General features: G+C 54.9%; 1 protein-coding gene across 1 annotated transcript; it reads left to right on the top strand.

Annotated features, from left to right (window-relative positions):
• The first annotated feature begins 1616 nt into the window (after nucleotides 1–1616).
• DENND4B (DENN/MADD domain containing 4B) lies at nucleotides 1617–15773 on the top strand. The gene is made up of 27 exons (XM_012000290.1): nucleotides 1617–1953; nucleotides 2872–3124; nucleotides 3378–3447; nucleotides 3647–3816; nucleotides 3890–4134; nucleotides 4562–4628; nucleotides 4713–4771; nucleotides 4954–5098; nucleotides 5378–5553; nucleotides 5731–5831; nucleotides 6182–6397; nucleotides 6938–7083; nucleotides 7782–7921; nucleotides 8012–8138; nucleotides 8874–9080; nucleotides 9431–9559; nucleotides 10643–10832; nucleotides 11276–11443; nucleotides 11708–12096; nucleotides 12263–12385; nucleotides 12552–12721; nucleotides 12804–12939; nucleotides 13130–13366; nucleotides 14206–14323; nucleotides 14413–14578; nucleotides 14667–14731; nucleotides 14828–15773. Exons 1-27 carry the CDS (start codon nucleotides 1637–1639, stop codon nucleotides 14971–14973), a joined length of 4476 nt encoding a protein of 1491 aa, XP_011855680.1. The 5' UTR covers nucleotides 1617–1636; the 3' UTR covers nucleotides 14974–15773.
• The last annotated feature ends 1903 nt before the right edge of the window (nucleotides 15774–17676 follow it).

The following is a 17676-nucleotide window of genomic DNA, read 5'->3' as shown; positions in this document are numbered from 1 at the left end:
GCTGCCGTCACGTCCTCGGCCGCCGGCGCGCAGGCTTCTCTGCCCTCCTGCTCCTTCCATAGCCACCTCCCCCTCGGCGCGCCCTCTGCCCCAACCCGAACTTCCCGTCACCCAGCACGCGAGCGTGAGGACCCGGAGTGGGCCCTGTGCCCGTTGCCTTCCCCAGGGAGAAAGAGCTGTTTTCTGCAGGACTCTTCCCTGGCTTGGTGAGGGGAGGCCCCGGTGCCCAGGTCCTGCGGATGGGTGCCACCCGCTTGCCCCTCAGAAGGTCCCACCTAATAGCCTCTGCCTGCTGCCTTGGGCATAGGGCTCCCATTCGCCCTCAGTGGATGAGGGACAGGTCTGTGCCCCAGAGTTAAATCAAGAGGCTGACGCTGACTCCTGGCTTTACCTCCCAGAAGTGGAGTCTAAATTTAGCTGGGGTTGGTGTGTGTATGTGTGTGTGTGTCCAGAGGCCAGGTGAAGATGACAGCCAGCCTGGCTCTACGAGATTCCTTATTCCCTGTTCTCTGGGGAACAGTGGGAGGTTAGTAGGACTGCACATCCTGGAACCATTATGAGCCTTCTCTGCCTTGCTCAGGGTCCTATAGTCTGAGGTTCCAACTTGGCCTGATGCTGTGCTGGCACCTTCAATGGTAATCCCACCACCACCACCGCCACCGCCACCACTACCACACACACCCATAGGCTGACTTCCTCTGAGTTGCAGCTTCCCCTCCACTGTTTCAGGAAGTAACCTCCCTTCCCCTCTGAAGCACCCCCCACGCTTCCGGGCCCCTGCTGCAAGCTACCCACCAGGCTTTTTCCCAGCTTCTGCACCCTGGGGCGCCTCAGGACCCTTGGGGCTCCTACTCCCCAGGGTTGGGCCATGGAGGCAGGTGAGAACTAGGCTGTTGTGGGCCTGTTTCTGTCTCTGGGCTCCATGGTGGAGGGTATGGGATGGCCGGGACTTGTCTCCCACAACCACTTTGTATCTAACGAGCTACCTAAAGATCCTGGAGGTGTGAGAACACTGGTTTTTGGGCCAGATTGGTGGAGTTAAGCTAGGAGAAAGGACACTTGGGTTCGTTGAAAAGACTCTTAAGCTTGGGTTTTGTGGGCTTTCTCAGAAACCTGTGGGGTCCTCTTAAAAACCTAGGAGTGGGCTCTTTAAGAACATTGGCAGGATCACATGGTTCTTATTGTGTCATAACTAGAGTAGGAAGGTCAGAAACCCTTAAAAAGACTGTAAGGTTGGTATGATGTCATGGCCAGCATGAATGATGTCATGGAAGGCTATTACAAAAAAGATTGTGATCTCTGTGATATTGTAACTGGCGAGCCTTTAAAAGGGACACATGGACAATATGATGTCATAGCTCAGGTTAGCTGTGTGTGGTGGAGTTTAGGTTCTTTGAGGGGAGTGCCAGGACCATTAAGTGGGAGGGATTTGGTCTCGTTAAGAAGCTGTTGTGGGCAGTGATGTCACAGGGGGGCGAGTTCAGGATTGGCTGACCCCTTATCCTGCCTTTCTTTGGAAGGACTAGGAAGAGGAGGGGAGCAAGAGGGCACCCTGGTTGCCATGGCATCCCCCACCTTCCTCACTTCATCTCTCTCCCACTTGACCATTCCAGATGCAGTGAGTGAGGGGGGGGCCATGGCGGAGGAGCGGCCCCCCCGGCTGGTGGATTACTTCGTGGTAGCTGGGCTTGCAGGGAACGGAGCACCCATCCCTGAGGAAACGTGGGTTCCTGAACCCAGTGGGCCCCTGCGCCCTCCCCGGCCAGCTGAGCCCATCACAGATGTGGCAGTCATCGCTAGGGCACTGGGCGAGGAAGTGCCCCAGGGCTACACATGCATCCAGGCTTCCGCTGGCGGCCACCCCTTGGAACTCAGTGCTGGGCTTCTGGGTGGAACTCAACCCGTCATCTGCTACCGCAGGGGCCGTGACAAGCCCCCCCTCGTTGAGCTGGGGTGTGTGCCCCTACCCATGCTGGCACCAGGGGAGGCTGGGAGGGACTCCAGTGAGATAGGGAGAGGTAGGACTATGGAACAAGGGAAGGGCAATGGGGATGGAAGCCAGGTGGGCCAGAGGCCAGGGAGGAAGGACTGAAGTTGTATGTACTTAGTCCTCACAGATGCGAATTCATGTGCTAGTGCTGCTCCTTGCTAGCTCTGAGAGCTTAGGCAGGTTTTTGGGCCCCTCTGGGCCTGTTTTCCTCATCTATCAAATGGGGAAAATCATTTACCCTTATAGGATGGTCAAGATTAAATGAGATAACCCATATGACAGACTTAACAGAGTCAGTCAGTGGTAGCTTGTATTACTATTTTTTTTTTTTTTTTAGATAGAGTCTCGCTCCATCACCCAGGCAGGAGTGCAGTGGCGCTATCTTGGCTCACTGCAACCTTTGCCTCCTGCGTTCAGGCAATTCTCCTGCCTCAGCCTCCCAAGTAGCTGGGACTATAGGCATGTGCCACCACGCCCAGCTAATTTTTGTATTTTTCGTAGAGATGGGGTTTGACCACGTTGGCCAGGCTGGTCCTGAATCCCTGACCTCAGGTGATCCACCTGCCTCAGCCTCCCAAAGTGCTGGGATTATAGGCATGAACCACCATGCCCAGCTGACTCCTAGTGTTTATTAATGAGTATGAGAGCCATAGAAGTCATGCAAGATTGTTGCTGACCACAAAATAAGGCCAAAGGCCAAAGAAAGGGCACAGGATTCTGGAGGGCAGAGTTCAGCAAGAAGAGGTGGGCCCTGGTGTTAGAGTTTGACAAGGCTGCGGGTGCAAGGCAGGTTCAAGGGGTTAGGTAGGCAGATCTGGCAGGATTGGGTCTTTGTCCTCTACCCTGACCTCCCAACATCTCTCTTTGCTTTCTGTGCTAAGGGTGTTGTATGAGGGGAAGGAACGTCCCAAGCCCGGCTTCCAAGTGCTTGACACGACACCCTACAGCCACTCAGCAAACCTGGCCCCTCCAGGCCCTGGGCACCCCCGCACCTACCTCACTTACCGGCGGGCAGCAGAGGGGGCAGGGCTGCATGCCCTGGGCATCACTGACCTCTGCCTGGTGCTGCCCAGTAAGGGCGAGGGCACTCCCCATACTTACTGCCGGCTGCCCCGCAACCTCAACCCTGGCATGGTGAGTGGGGTCAAGAGCTGACACCTGGTTCTTCTTGGTGTAAGAGTGGGTGTGGACACTGGGAACAAAGGGCATCCCAGGACCAAGGCTCTGACCACAGGGGTGAGTCCAGAGGGGTAACTCTGGTCTTTGGGCACTGGCATTAATGGGAGCTTTAAAGACAAAAGAACATTTAGGGGTGGTAGAAAGAAAATGGACCCCAGAAATCTTTGTTAGCTATGTATCTGCTTGTCTCTTGCCATTTCTGGGGTAGTGGGGCCCAGCAGTGTACCTGTGCTATAAGGTGGGCCTGGCGAAGGCCAACACGCTGGTGTACGAGGCAGGTGAGTGGCCCCTTTATCCCTCCAATCCTGTGACCCTACATCCCTTTGCCCTGGTGCCTCTTGGCAGGCACCTTAAGTGTCCCTGGAATTTACTTCTTCTTTGCTACTTGGGCCTTCTCTGGGATCCCCTGGTTCCTTTCCCTTGGAGTCTGATGGACCCTGCTCCTTTTGGGTACCCCCAACTTTGCTGGGGGTGCAGAGCTGCTGGGCCGCTACCCGGAGGAGGACAATGAGGCGTTCCCGCTGCCCGAGTCAGTGCCCGTCTTCTGCCTGCCCATGGGGGCCACTATTGAGTGCTGGCCTGCCCAGACCAAGTACCCCGTGCCCGTCTTCTCCACCTTTGTGCTCACGGGTGCAGCTGGTGATAAGGTGGGTGTGTGGAGTGTGGCAAGGGGTCTGGGCTATGCAGGGCCTGCCTGACCACCTCTCTGCCCCCTGCCAGGTGTATGGTGCCGCCCTGCAGTTCTACGAGGCGTTCCCAAGGGCCAGGCTGTCAGAGCGACAGGCACGGGCACTGGGCCTGCTGAGCGCCGTGGAGCGGGGTCGGGCACTGGGGGGCAGAGCTGTGCGCAGCCGACGCGCCATCGCTGTGCTGTCCCGCTGGCCTGCCTTCCCTGCCTTCCGCGCCTTCCTCACCTTCCTTTACCGCTACTCCGTCTCAGGCCCCCACCGCCTGCCCTTGGAAGCGTGAGCATGGCTCCTCTGCCATTGGGAAGGAGTTAGGAAGGGATAAGGGGGCCAGGAGAGATGGCAGAGATTCAGATGTGCGTGGGGGAGGGCTGGGCACAGGGTAAGGGACAGGGCTGCAGTGTGTGGTTGTACAGTTTATCCATTGTAAAAACGCCACAGGCTGAGGAGGGGAGCAGGGCCTGAAATCCAGTCTAAACTTGCTAGTTAGGTCCTGGCAAGGGGCTGTGTATGCCCAGGGAGGATTTCTTTTTTGATCTGCGCAAATTATATGTGTAATGGAGGCTCTGTTGGCTGATAACAGGTCTCAAAGTGGGGTTCAGGAAGGAATAAGGTTCTTGAGAACTGGTGAAAGAGCTGAGAAAATGTGGAGGGAGGACAGGGATGGACTGGGGAGTACGCTCTGACCTGTTTCTCTGCCCCCCAGGCACATCTCCCACTTCATTCACAACGTGCCCTTCCCTTCCCCACAGAGACCCCGCATCCTAGTGCAGGTGAGAGCTGAGGCTGGGGCTGGGCTGATGGAAGGAGGGGAGTTGGCATCATTACCCTGAGCCATGGCTCTTCTTCCCTCCCAGATGTCTCCCTATGACAACTTGCTCCTCTGTCAGCCTGTATCCTCGCCCCTGCCCCTCAGGTATGTGCTCAGATTATGGGGAGGGGAGCTTTAATGACCAAGGACATGGTAGGTGCTGGGCAGGTGGGTGCAGCTATTAAGGTTTATGCAGGCTGGGTCCAGGTGGTGGCTGTACCTGGCATCTGGGGAAGGGTCCTCAGGGTCTCCTGGTGACCCTTTACCCACCTCGGCATTGCCTGCAGTGGTGCCAGCTTCCTGCAGCTGCTGCAGAGCCTGGGCCCTGAGCTGGCTATCACACTGCTGCTCGCTGTGCTCACAGAGCACAAGCTGCTGGTCCACTCGCTGCGGCCAGACCTGCTCACCAGCGTCTGCGAGGCCCTCGTCTCGGTGAGTGCCGCCCCACCTGGCCCATCTTCCCCAGAACCATGGTTCTTTCTGGTGCCCCTATCCCTGCCTGGACTGTTCCCTTTTCCTACCTTTCCTTTCCCTGGGCACAGCCTGCAGGGACACATAACTTCCATCAGGAGCTCTTCTCTAGTGCCTACTTCCAACAGCCTCTCTCAACAGGCACCAACTCCCCAAGGCCAATGCCCCCTCTCTCTCTCCTGTGCCCCCCACTGCTGCCTCAACCCCCTGTTCACTGGTTCTCACTGCCTGGTGCTTCAGATGATCTTCCCACTGCACTGGCAATGCCCCTACATTCCTCTGTGCCCGCTGGTGCTGGCAGATGTGCTGAGTGCCCCAGTGCCCTTCATTGTGGGTATCCACTCCAGCTACTTTGATCTGCATGACCCGCCTGCTGATGTCATCTGTGTCGACCTTGATACCAACACACTCTTCCAGTAAGAGGCTGGGTCTCATTTGGGGACTGCAGGGTGGTGGGCAGGAAAGGGCTAGTGTGTGAAGTGCTACGGGCTCAAAAAGAGCTTCAGGCACAAAGTGAGGAAGGCTGGCAAGGAGCCCTGTCACCCTATCCCAGAGCCTCGCCACTCCTCCTTCCTCTTATGCGTCTCTCACAGGACTGAGGAAAAGAAGCTCCTCTCCCCTCGGACCCTGCCCCGCAGACCCTACAAGGTTCTGCTGGCCACACTGACAAACCTGTACCAGCAGCTGGACCAGAGTGAGAAGCCTGGGTCGGGAGGGAGGCTGGGAACTGTCATTGGCCTCAAACCTCCAGTTTGCAGAGGTCTGTGGGGAGCTAGACATTTCTTGAGGAGGTGAGCGGAGTTAGGATTGCATTTGGTAGAACTGAGGAAGATTCCAATTCCAACTGAAGCTAGAAGGAAGGGCAGACAGTATTCCTGAACATGTGGGAAATGTTGAGCTTGAACCTCTTAGTTGAAGGTAATGCTTCGTTGCTACTGGTGCAAGTTCTGTCAGAGGCTGGAGGTGGAGATGGAGGCGTGAGAGCAGACTTGAGGCTAACGCTATGGGAGCCAGCCCTGACTCTCAGGCTGCCCTGGCCCCCAGCATACACTGGACCTGAGGAGGAGGCATCCCTGGAGTTCCTACTGACAGACTACGAGGCAGTGTGTGGCCGCAGGGCCCGGCTGGAACGCGAAGTCCAAGGAGCCTTCCTCCGCTTCATGGCCTGTCTGCTCAAGGGCTACCGGGTCTTCCTGCGCCCACTCACCCAGGCCCCCTCCGAGGGAGCTCGTGATGTTGACAACCTTTTCTTCCTGCAGGGTACAGAGGGCCTGTCTCTGCTTGGAGATGGTATCACGGGAGGAGGTGGCGAGGGGCTGGGCTCTGTCAGAAAGGCAGAGGGGACTGGGAGCCACTCCGTTGTTCATTCCTTCACTAGGCAAATGTTTTTATGGGCACCTGCTTTGAGCCATTCACTCTTCTGGTCTTGGGGGGAATCAGGGTACAAAGATGAAACCAGCTGTGGTCCTGCCCTCTGGAGCCCCGGGCTTGGGGTAGACACAATAATCCCTGTAGTGAGCAGACCCCATGGGCAAAGCTTTGTGCAGGGACCCTGCCCTTGGAGACCCCCCAGCCTGAGGCAGTGGGTACAGGCAGACAAAGGGAGGGATTCTCTAGGGCCATTGTGCTGGCGGTGCTTAGCCGGTCAACTTGCCATTAGGGTAGTTGTGCCAGAGGGTCCAAGAGATGATGGCTTTGGGCCTGAGTGGGCAGGGAGCCCAGAAGAGATTCAAAAAAGCTATGGCTGTGGTGGAGAGCCCTGGTCACACCCCTCCTCTGCCCCATTCTCATCCCTCTCAGGCTTCCTGAAATCTCGGGAACGCTCCAGCCACAAACTTTACTCTCAGCTGCTGCATACACAGATGTTCTCACAGTTCATTGAGGAGTGCTCTTTCGGCTCTGCTCGCCATGCTGCCCTCGAATTCTTCGACTCTTGTGTTGACAAGGTATTGTCCCTTCTCTGTGTGCTTATTGTCTCTGTTGCCCCAAGGCCATTTTAGACGGGATCAGGAATATTCAGGGTGGTATGGCTGTAGACCCCAGAGCCATTTTGTTTTATTTATTTATTTTAATTTTTTTTAATTTTTAAAAAATTTTTAAAAATTTTTTTGAGGTAGAGTTTTGCTCTGTCTCCCAGGCTGGAGTGCAGTGGCTCACTGCAACCTCCACCTCCCAGGTTCAAGTGATTCTCCTGCCTCAGTCTCCCAAGTAGCTGGGATTACAGGTGCGCGCCACTATGCCCAGCTAATTTTCTTATTTTTAGTAGAGACAGGGTTTCACCATGTTGACCAGGCTGGTCTCGAACTCCTGGCCTCAAGTAATCTGCCCACCTCGGCCTCCCAAAGTGCTGGGATTACAGGCGTGAGCCACTGTGTCTGGCCCCCAGGAACATTTTAAACACAACTCTATATCTTAACTGTGACTGGGATGGCACTCCTGGAGTTCTACAGTGCACAACCTGTGCAGCCATACACAGCTGGCCCCATGCATGTAACTTACTGTCCTCCGATTCCTGACTCCATCTTCCCAGGCTGTGTCTCTTTCCCTGTGGATGAGCTTTCCTGGGAGATGCCATCGTCTGGACACCCTGACTCTGTTCTGTGCCCACCATCTCAACACTTGCTCTCTCAAAATCCTTCTCCAGGTCCACCCAGATCAGGAGAAGCCTGAGCCGACACCCTTAGTGGAGCTAGAGGAGCTGTCAGGAAGTGAGCTCACTGTCTTTATCACACCTCCCGAGGAGCCTCCCGTACCAGAGGGCAGTGAATCCACTCCCCAGTACTGGTGAGAGTCTCTTGGCCCCTCACGTGGTCCAGTCCAACTTGCTTGACCCTGTACTGACTGCCCTGATGTTGCTTCTCTCTGCCCCTCCAGCTACGATGGGTTCCCAGAGCTACGGGCTGAGCTGTTTGAGTCTCTTCAGGAGCAGCCTGGGGCCCTGCCTGTGCCAGGCCCTTCACGTAGCGCCCCCAGCAGTCCTGCTCCTCGCCGTACCAAGCAGGTAAGTAGTGGGTGGACCGCACTGAGGGACCTGGATCAGGCTGAGGGCGGCTGCTGCTTCAGTTTCCTCATCTACAAAATGGGGATAACAATAGTACTTAACCCATGAGGTTGTTAGAAGTTTAAATGTGCTTGGCACATAAGCAAGCCTGTATAAACATTAGTTGCTATTATCACTGTCATTATCATCATCATCATCACCTTCATCTTCTGAGCACTCTGGGAATCCAGGGACTGGCCATGTCTTCTAGGGCACCTGTCCATGCTTAAGGGCCAGCCTCTCTGCACGGGGCTCCAGGCAGGGCTGCAGCCTATGGAATACAGCATCCCTCCTCCTCTTTAGAGCACAGATCCTTCCTCAGAGAAGGTGATACTTCTCCCCACACCACTTTAAGGTCTGTCCTGGTGGCTCACGCCTTTAATCCCAGCGTTTTGGGAGGCTGAGGCAGGCAGATCACTCGCGCCCAGGAGTTTGGGACTAGCCTAGGCCACATGGCAAACCTTGTCTCTACGAAAAGTACAAAACAATCAGCCGGGCATGGTGATGGGTGCCTGTAATCCCAGCTACTTGGGAGGCTGAGGTGGGAGAATCACTTGAGCCCAGGAGGCCGAGTCTGCAGTGAGCCAAGATTGTACCACTGCACTCCAGCCTGGGTGACAGAGCGAGACCGTCTTAAATAAATAAATAAATAAATAAGACTTGTACTCACCCTGATGTGTTCCCTGTCCTACCTAGGAGATGAAGGTTGCACAGCGGATGGCACAGAAGTCAGCAGCTGTGCCTGAGCTGTGGGCCCGGTGCCTGCTGGGGCACTGCTATGGGCTGTGGTTCCTGTGTCTGCCTGCCTACGTGCGGTCGGCACCCTCCCGGGTGCAGGCACTGCATACGGCCTACCATGTGCTGCGCCAGATGGAGAGCGGCAAGGTGGTACTCCCTGATGAGGTAGGCAATCTATGTGGCCATGCTCACACCCAGGCCCAGTGAGCCTTGTACAGCTGGAGAGGGCTGTGAGAGGGAAACTTGGAGACTAAGGAAAGAAGTTGCAGATCCCCAGAGCTGGGCAGATTATCTATAAACATTCATCGAGTGAATAAGCATGTTCAGGGTATAGCAGTGGAGACTGTAGGGTGGCAGCGTCAGCAGAAAGGGTGGGTGGCTGTGAGGTAGCCCCAGGATGCGCCAGGGGCCAGTGATGTCTGTGAGAATGGGGGAGGCTGGAAGAGGGTGCTTGCTGAGACTTTGGTTTTGGTTGGGAGTGAGTCTCCCATTGTCCTGTGCCTCTCCTGGCCCAGGTGTGTTACCGGGTACTGATGCAGCTCTGCTCACACTATGGGCAGCCTGTGCTGTCTGTGCGGGTCATGCTGGAGATGCGGCAGGCAGGCATTGTGCCCAACACCATCACCTATGGCTACTACAATAAGGTACCTACTTTGGGGTGATGGGTGGGATGGCAGCTGTGCCAGGTGTGTTTGGGGAGACTGCTGCTGCTCCCCTCGCTCCTTGGAGATTGGGCTGGTACTGTTTGCCTAGGTCCTGGAACCACTGCCATCCACATTGCACTCCTGTGGTGCCTTAGCACCTACCATTTCTCAGCTTTGATTCCCACTCATGACAGCTCTGCCTACAACTAATAGCATTAGCCGCTAAGCCAGGCATAGGTCCATACACATCATACCTTTTACATCATTTTATCTTCACTACAGCCCTACGAGGTGGGATGATCATCATCCCCATCTTATAGACGTGGAGATGAGGTTGTAGAGAGTTAGTAACTTGTCCAAGGTCCTGCAGCAAAGAAGTTAAGGAGTTAGAATATGGGCACAGGGCTGGGTGTGGTGGCTCATGCCTGTAATCCCAGCACTTTGGGAGGCTGAGGCAGGTAGATCACCTGAGATCAGGAGTTCAAGACCAGCCTGGCCAACATGGTGAAACCCTGTCTCTATTAAAAATACAAAAATTAGCTGGGTGTGGTGGTGGGTGCCCGTAGTCCCAGCTACTTGGGAGGCTGAGGCAGGAGAATCACTTGAACCCAGGAGGCTGAAGTTGCAGTGAGCCGAGATTGTGCCACTCACTCCAGCCTGGACGACAGAGTGAGACTCTGTCTCAAAAAAAAGAAAAAGGAATAGGGGCAGAGGCATATCCATATCTCCTGAATTCAGGCCCTTAGCCATGATACTAAACTGCCTCCTGTTTTTTAGATGAGGAAACTAATGACCAAGTAAATGAAATTATTTCTTCAGAGCCATATATTTTATATTTCTAAACAGCAAGGTCTGGATACAAATTTTCTCCATTGCCTCTGGCTTCTTTTAAGCCCCTTGGGAGGCAGCTGCTGCCTACTGTCTCTTCTGGGCTCTTGTTCCTGGCTAAGCCATTGGCCGGACGGTCCTAGGCAGGATGTCTGCAGAGGAAGGGCGGTCCCTGGGGCTCCAGGACAGGGAGTGGGTATGAGGCAGGGTTAGGGTGTCAAAGTAGGCCATCCTGATGGGCACTGTGCTTGGTAGGCTGTGCTGGAAAGCAAGTGGCCATCTGGCACACCAGGCGGGCGTCTGCGCTGGGCCAAGCTCCGGAATGTCGTCCTGGGGGCTGCTCAGTTCCGCCAGCCCTTGAGAGAACGGCGACAGCAGCAGCAGCAGCAGCAGCAGCAGCAGCAGCAGGTGTCAGCACCTCAAGAGGCAGGCAGCTCCCAGGCAGGTGGGTAGGGCCTGGTGAGACAGGCTTGGGGATGGAGTAACTGGGCTCAGGCAGGGAAAGGCATAGAGAGCTGGGGCTGGTCTAATGGTTGGTATTAGGTTTCTGGTGATTGATAAATTACAATTGACTGGTAACAAAAGGGATAAAAAAATTAGCTGGGTGTGGTGGCATGCACCTGTAGTCCCAGCTACTCGGGAGGCTGAGGCAGGAGAATCAGTTGAACCCGGGAGGCAGAGGTTGCAGTGAGCTGAGATGGCGCCACTGCATTCCACCTGGCTACAGAGCAAGACTCCATCTCAAAAAACAAAACAAAACAAACACGAAAGGGATAAAGCTTTGTCTGGGAGGAACCCTGCAAACCCAGGTCCATCTAAGGAGCTCTATTTTGGAACAGGGGACTGGGTTCCTAGCTGGCTGCCTCTAAACCCCTTCTTGTCTTTTAGAGCCCTATTTGGAGCGCCCTTCCCCTACCCGCCCCCTTCAGCGCCAGACTACTTGGGCTGGGCGAAGTCTGAGAGACCCGGCCTCACCCCCTGGACGCCTGGTGAAGAGTGGTAGCCTGGGCAGTGCCCGAGGGGCACAGCCCACTGTGGAGGCTGGTGTGGCCCACAGTGAGTGCCCTTGTCTGGCTCCCCCCACTTCCCCAGTCAGCTTTCCTAACCACTTGCTAGTGAGGTTTGGAAGACTAGAAACATAGTGGAGGGTGGCCTTCTGTGGTGGGTGCTGTAGATTCTCAGGGAATCCTGCCCAGAATATCATCATGGTGGGGGTTGTGGTACCAGAGTTTGTGCAGCCAGGAATTGTGTTTACTCAGGAAAGGGGAAGGTGGTGCAGAGGCTGGGGTACATCTTCCCTCATTCTTTTCTGTGCTGCAGTGATAGAGGCCTTGGGGGTCCTGGAACCCCGGGGATCACCTGTGCCCTGGCACGACGGAAGTCTCTCAGACCTGAGCCTGACGGGGGAGGAGCCGGTCCCTGGAGGCAGCCCAGGGGGCTCAGGCTCAGCCCTGAGTGCCCAGTCCACTGAGGCCCTGGAAGGGCTAAGTGGGCGGGGACCCAGGGCTGGTGGGCGACAGGATGAGGCAGGCACCCCCCGACGAGGGCTGGGTGCCCGCCTCCAACAGCTGCTCACTCCTTCCCGCCACCCCCCCACTTCCCGCATTCCCCCACCTGAGCTGCCTCCTGACCTGCCTCCCCCAGCCCGCCGCAGCCCAATGGACAGTCTTCTGCGCCCCCGGGAGCGCCCTGGATCCACTGCCTCCGAGGTAGCCAGCGAAGGAGGGTTCAAACGCCTTAGCATTAGTGGGCTTGGGGAGGGGCTATGACTGGAAGAATGCCCTAAAAGGGGCTCTGAGGGGTGCTTGAAACACCTCCTCTTCCTGGGTGGAAGAGCATGGGGTTGGCTGACCACGGTTTCTCATGTCATGGCAGAGTTCAGCCTCTCTGGGCAGTGAGTGGGACCTCTCAGAATCTTCTGTCAGTAACCTGAGTCTTCGCCATTCCTCAGAGCGCCTCAGTGACACCCCTGGATCCTTCCAGTCACCTTCCCTGGAAGTGAGGATAACCCCTCCCACACAGATGTGCTTGAACACACATAGCACACAGTCACCCTGTCGAAGGCAGGAGATGGGGAGGAGGTGGGAGGGGCTAGGGAAGGGGCATGGGCTCCAGAGTGCTGGTGGCCAGACAGGGCCTACTTCCTGGCTCTCCCTGCCCACAGATTCTGCTGTCCAGCTGCTCCCTGTGCCGTGCCTGTGATTCGCTGGTGTACGATGAGGAAATCATGGCTGGCTGGGCACCTGATGACTCTAACCTCAATACAACCTGCCCCTTCTGCGCCTGCCCCTTTGTGCCCCTGCTCAGTGTCCAGACCCTTGATTCCCGGCCCAGGTGCCCAAGGCAGGGCAAGTGCTGTGGGTGGGATAGGGAGGTGAAGGTCCAAGAGCTGACCCCTGCTGCTGTCCCCCTGCAGTGCCCCCAGCCCCAAGTCTGCTGATGCCAGTGGCAGCAAAGATGCTCCTGTCCCTGGGGGTCCTGGCCCTGTGCTCAGTGACCGCAGGCTCTGCCTTGCTCTGGATGAGCCCCAGCTCTGCAACGGGCACATGGGGGTAAGAACTGGGCCAAAGGGGCATGAGAAATGGGATTGTTGGCCTGTGGGGTGCCAGGGAGAGATGGGCACATCTCTTGCCCTTGAGGGCAAGGGGCATCCCAGAAGCTGTTGGATGTGGTGGCTTAGTGGGAGGCAAGGCTCTGGGGATGTACATGCCCTCTACTGCCCTCCCCCTTTGTGCCTGATAGGGACCCTCCCGGCGGGTTGAGAGTGGGGCATGGGCATACCTGAGCCCCCTGGTGCTGCGTAAGGAGCTGGAGTCACTGGTAGAGAACGAGGGCAGTGAGGTGCTGGCGTTGCCTGAATTGCCCTCTGCCCACCCCATCATCTTCTGGAACCTTTTGTGGTATTTCCAACGGCTACGCCTGCCCAGTATTCTACCAGGCCTGGTGCTGGCCTCCTGTGATGGGCCTTCACACCCCCAGGTCAGTGCCCCCATGTGGCCCGTTTCCTAAGTGCCTCCCTCTTCATCTCTCAGCCATTTGTCTGCTGTGTCCTTGGCACTGTACAAAGAGCGTAGACTGGCCGGGCTCAGTGGCTCACGCCTGTAATCCCAGCACTTTGGGAGGCCGAGACAGGCAGATCACGAGGTCAGGAGATTGAGACCATCCTGGCTAACACAGTGAAACTCTGTCTCTATTAAAAACACACAAAAAAACATTAGCCAGGCATGGTGGTGGCGCCTGTGGTCCCAGCTACTTGGGAGGCTAAGGCAGGAGAATGGCATGAATCCGGGAGACGGAGCTTGCAGGGAGCCGAGATTGTGCTGCACTCCAGCCTGGGCGACAGAATGAGACTCCGTCTCCAAAAAAAAAAAAAAAAAAAAAAAAAAGAGCATAGACTTTGGAGTCTGCTGCACCTAGTTTGGATCCTGGCCCTTTCATTTTACCATTCTGAGCCTCAGTTTGGTCATCTGTAAAATGGATGCCAAAAGCACCCATCTCACTGGGCTGGTGTGTGGAGAACCTTGTGTAGAGCCTGGTACCTAAAAAAATGATTCACTCATATTTGTCTATTCATTCCACCAGTATTAAGTGCTTTTTATGTTCCAGGCACGGTTTTAGGCACTAGGTATGTAGCAGATTACAAAATAGTCCCTGCTCTCAAGAGCTTACATTCTTGTGGGGGATGAGAATTCCTTTCCCTCTTCTCTTTGGCTGTGTCCTGTAATGGCCCTCTGTCTCTTTGGCATCACCTGTCCATTTCTTGTCCTCTGCCTCCCATTCTTTGAGCCTAACTGTCTCCCCTATCTCGGCTTCCCCAGGCCCCATCTCCTTGGCTGACCCCTGATCCAGCCTCTGTTCAGGTACGGCTGCTGTGGGATGTACTGACCCCTGACCCCAATAGCTGCCCACCTCTCTATGTGCTCTGGAGGGTCCACAGTGAGTCTGGTATTTGGCCTGGGTGGGGAGGGTGGGTCCCATACCCAGAGGGCTCAGTGATCCTGGTGGCCTTCTTTCCTTTCATCCAGGCCAGATCCCCCAGCGGGTGGTATGGCCAGGCCCAGTACCTGCATCCCTTAGTTTGGCACTGTTGGAGTCGGTGCTGCGCCATGTTGGACTCAATGAAGTGCACAAGGCTGTGGGGCTCCTGCTGGAAACTCTAGGGCCCCCACCCACTGGCCTGCACCTGCAGAGGTATAGTGCTACCATCTGGGTGGTCCCTGACCTGTCCGGGGCTCCACACCCCTTTTCTCTCACTCATACACTTCTGCCTCCACTAAAGGGGAATCTACCGTGAGATCTTATTCCTGACAATGGCTGCTCTGGGCAAGGACCACGTGGACATAGGTGAGGGAGCAGGCAAGGGGCTGAGGAGTTTAGGGATCTGGGGCCAGGTGTGGGAGGCTGGGGTCCTAATGTATTGACTTCCATCTTCTTCCCTAGTGGCCTTCGATAAGAAGTACAAGTCTGCCTTTAACAAGCTGGCCAGCAGCATGGGCAAGGAGGAGCTGAGGCAGCGGCGGGCACAGATGCCCACTCCCAAAGCCATTGACTGCCGAAAATGTTTTGGAGCACCTCCAGAATGCTAGAGACTCTTAAGCTTCCCTCTCCAGCCTGGGGTGGGGAACTGAGGGAGAAGGGATTCTAGAGTTAACCTGCTTCCATGTTCCCTTCATGGAGTTGGGAACAGGCTGGGAAGCATGCCCAGTCAAAGGCTCCAAGCGAGGACAGCAGGAATAGGGATCCACTGTTACCAAAAGTCCTGATTCCCCCATCTCCAACCTACCCAGTTTGTTCGTGCTGATGTCGGAGATCTGGGGGGAGTTGGTACAGCTCTGTTCTTCCCTTGTCCTATACCAGGAACTCCCCTCCAGGGTACCCACAGATCTGCATTGCCCTGGTCATTTTAGAAGTTTTTGTTTTAAAAAACAACTGGAAAGATGCAGAGCTACTGAGCCTTTGCCCTGAATGGGAGGTAGGGATGTCATTCTCCACCAATAATGGTCCCTCTTCCCTGACGTTGCTGAAGGAGCCCAAGGCTCTCCATGCCTTTCTACCTAAAGTGTTTGTATTTTATTTTAAGTTATTTATTCTGGAGCCACAGCCCCCTTGCTTATGAGGTTCTTATGGAGAGTGAGAAAGGGAAGGGAAATAGGGCACCATGGTTCGGTGGTTTGTAGTTCCTTCAAAGTCAGGCATTGGGAGCTAGAGGCGTCTCAAGCTCCCCTTAGGAAGAACTGGTACCCCCTCCAGTCCTAATTTTTCTTGCCCATCCCACCTTGGGGAATGCCTCACCCACCCAGGTCCTGTCCTGACCTGTGCAATAAGGATTGTTCCCTGCGAAGTTTTGTTGGATGTAAATATAGTAAAAGCTGCTTCTGTCTTTTTCCTTCGGCCTCCTGTTCCCTGGGTCTGGGGTAATGCGGAGATACCTTTCATTTTCCCCCGGCTATACATCTGCTTTTCCACCTTCCCATCCTTTATAGTGTTCAGGCATACCCTGCTTCCCCTGACCATGTCTGAGACTGGCTCCTTGAGGCACAGGGAGTTCTCAGAGCAGAAGAAGGGTGAATCTGGTGCTGGCTATGGTGGTGCCAGTCTGTGTGGCACTTCCGGCCCTCCCACACAATCACCCCCTTGTCCCTCATCTGTACCCCACACAAAGGCTCCATTCTCTGGGGGCCCTGAGCTCATCTCTGCCTTATTTCCTCTCTTCCACCTTCCCCCACCAACCTTCTCCATACCTCCACAGGGATGACAATCATCTCCCCAGCAGTTGGTATTGGCAGCCCTCATGCATCCTGGCAGTCATCCTAGGCTGCCTTAGTTGCTCTAGCTGCAGGCACTGTTCCTCCAACCAGGGTCTCAGCCTGGCAACAGCACCAGGAAGGCAGGGGCAAAGATTAAGGGACTTGCTGCATGTGGACATCAGGAAAACATGCATCACTTTCCTTATCCCTTTGGTCCACTTAAGAGCTCTCTCTTTTTTTCTCCTATAATGAAATAAACACAGGAAATGACTCCTAACAGAGCGGCAAACCAATTACCAAAGGGAATCAGCCAACAAAACAAATGCCTTGGGGAAGGAGAGTAGGTGTATCAATGGAGGAAATAACTTAGGAGAGCACATTTCTGGGGGGTGGAGATCACTGGATGGAGAGTGAGGTACTACTGGATGCTGAGTCTTTCAAGCCAGAGGATCGTTTTCTATCCTGTCTTGAGCATGTTAGGATGCTTTTTCAGTGTCCTAGAGGAGCTACAAAGAAGGGAACCAAGGGGCTTAGGAAATTCCATTTGTCTTACTAGGAGATGCTTTCTTCAGAGGGAAACTCTCATGCCACCCCAGTTTCTCATCAGACCGCAGTCCCCAGAATAAACCTCTCCCTGTTTCATCCCCCAAAGACCTTTTCAAGGGAGGACTTGGCCTTTTAAAATCATTTTAAAATGAAGTTTCTGTTGAGTGTAGTGTGCTCAGCACTGTACTGAACTATAGAGAGAATTTCAGGGCTCAGTCCCTACCCTAATGGAGCATACAGTCTTACTGGTCTGGAGGGCACCTTTGTTCACAAACAGTAACAATAATGAACTCTCTCTCCTAGCTTATGCTTCTCACTTTTGGGCCTCCTTCTAGAGACTTGCAGTCAGATGGGAGAACTACAGAATTCCTTAACCATAAGAATATCTAGGCTGGGCAGATCACTTCAGGCCAGGAGTTTGAGACCAGACTGGCCAACATGGCAAAACCCTGTCTCTACTAAAAATACAAAAATTAGCCGGGCGTGGTGGCTCATGCCTGTAATCCCAGCTACTCAGGAGGCTGAGGCTTGCTTGAATCCAGGAGGTGTAGGTTGCCACGAGCCAAGATCATGCCACTGCACTCTAGCCTGGGCAACAGAGCGAGACCCTGACTGCGAAAAATAAATAAATAAATAAATAAAAATCTGGGAATTTTAATAGGAAGGTATTCAACATGATATCTGACATATCTGTCTGTCCCATGGCCTAGGGAGCTGTATGAGAGGAAGGATATGCCCAAGTTACCTGGCCCAATTTCTCTTCCCAGGCTTTAGAGTGTATAGGCTCAAGTATAAAAAATTCGGGCCGGGCACGGTGGCTCACGCCTGTAATCCCAGCACTTTGGGAGGCTGAGGTGGGCAGATCACGAGGTCAGGAGATCAAGACCATCCTGGCTAACACAGTGAAACCCCGTCTCTCCTAAAAACACACATACACACACAAATTAGCCGGGCGTGGTGGCACCTGCCTGTAGTCCCAGCTAATTAGGAGGCTGA

This window comes from Mandrillus leucophaeus, unplaced genomic scaffold (genome assembly GCF_000951045.1).
Source record: "Mandrillus leucophaeus isolate KB7577 unplaced genomic scaffold, Mleu.le_1.0 Scaffold624, whole genome shotgun sequence".
NCBI classification, from domain to species: domain Eukaryota; kingdom Metazoa; phylum Chordata; class Mammalia; order Primates; family Cercopithecidae; genus Mandrillus; species Mandrillus leucophaeus.
Note: the sequence above shows the minus strand (reverse complement) of the source record. Positions and strands in the feature narration are given on the sequence as shown.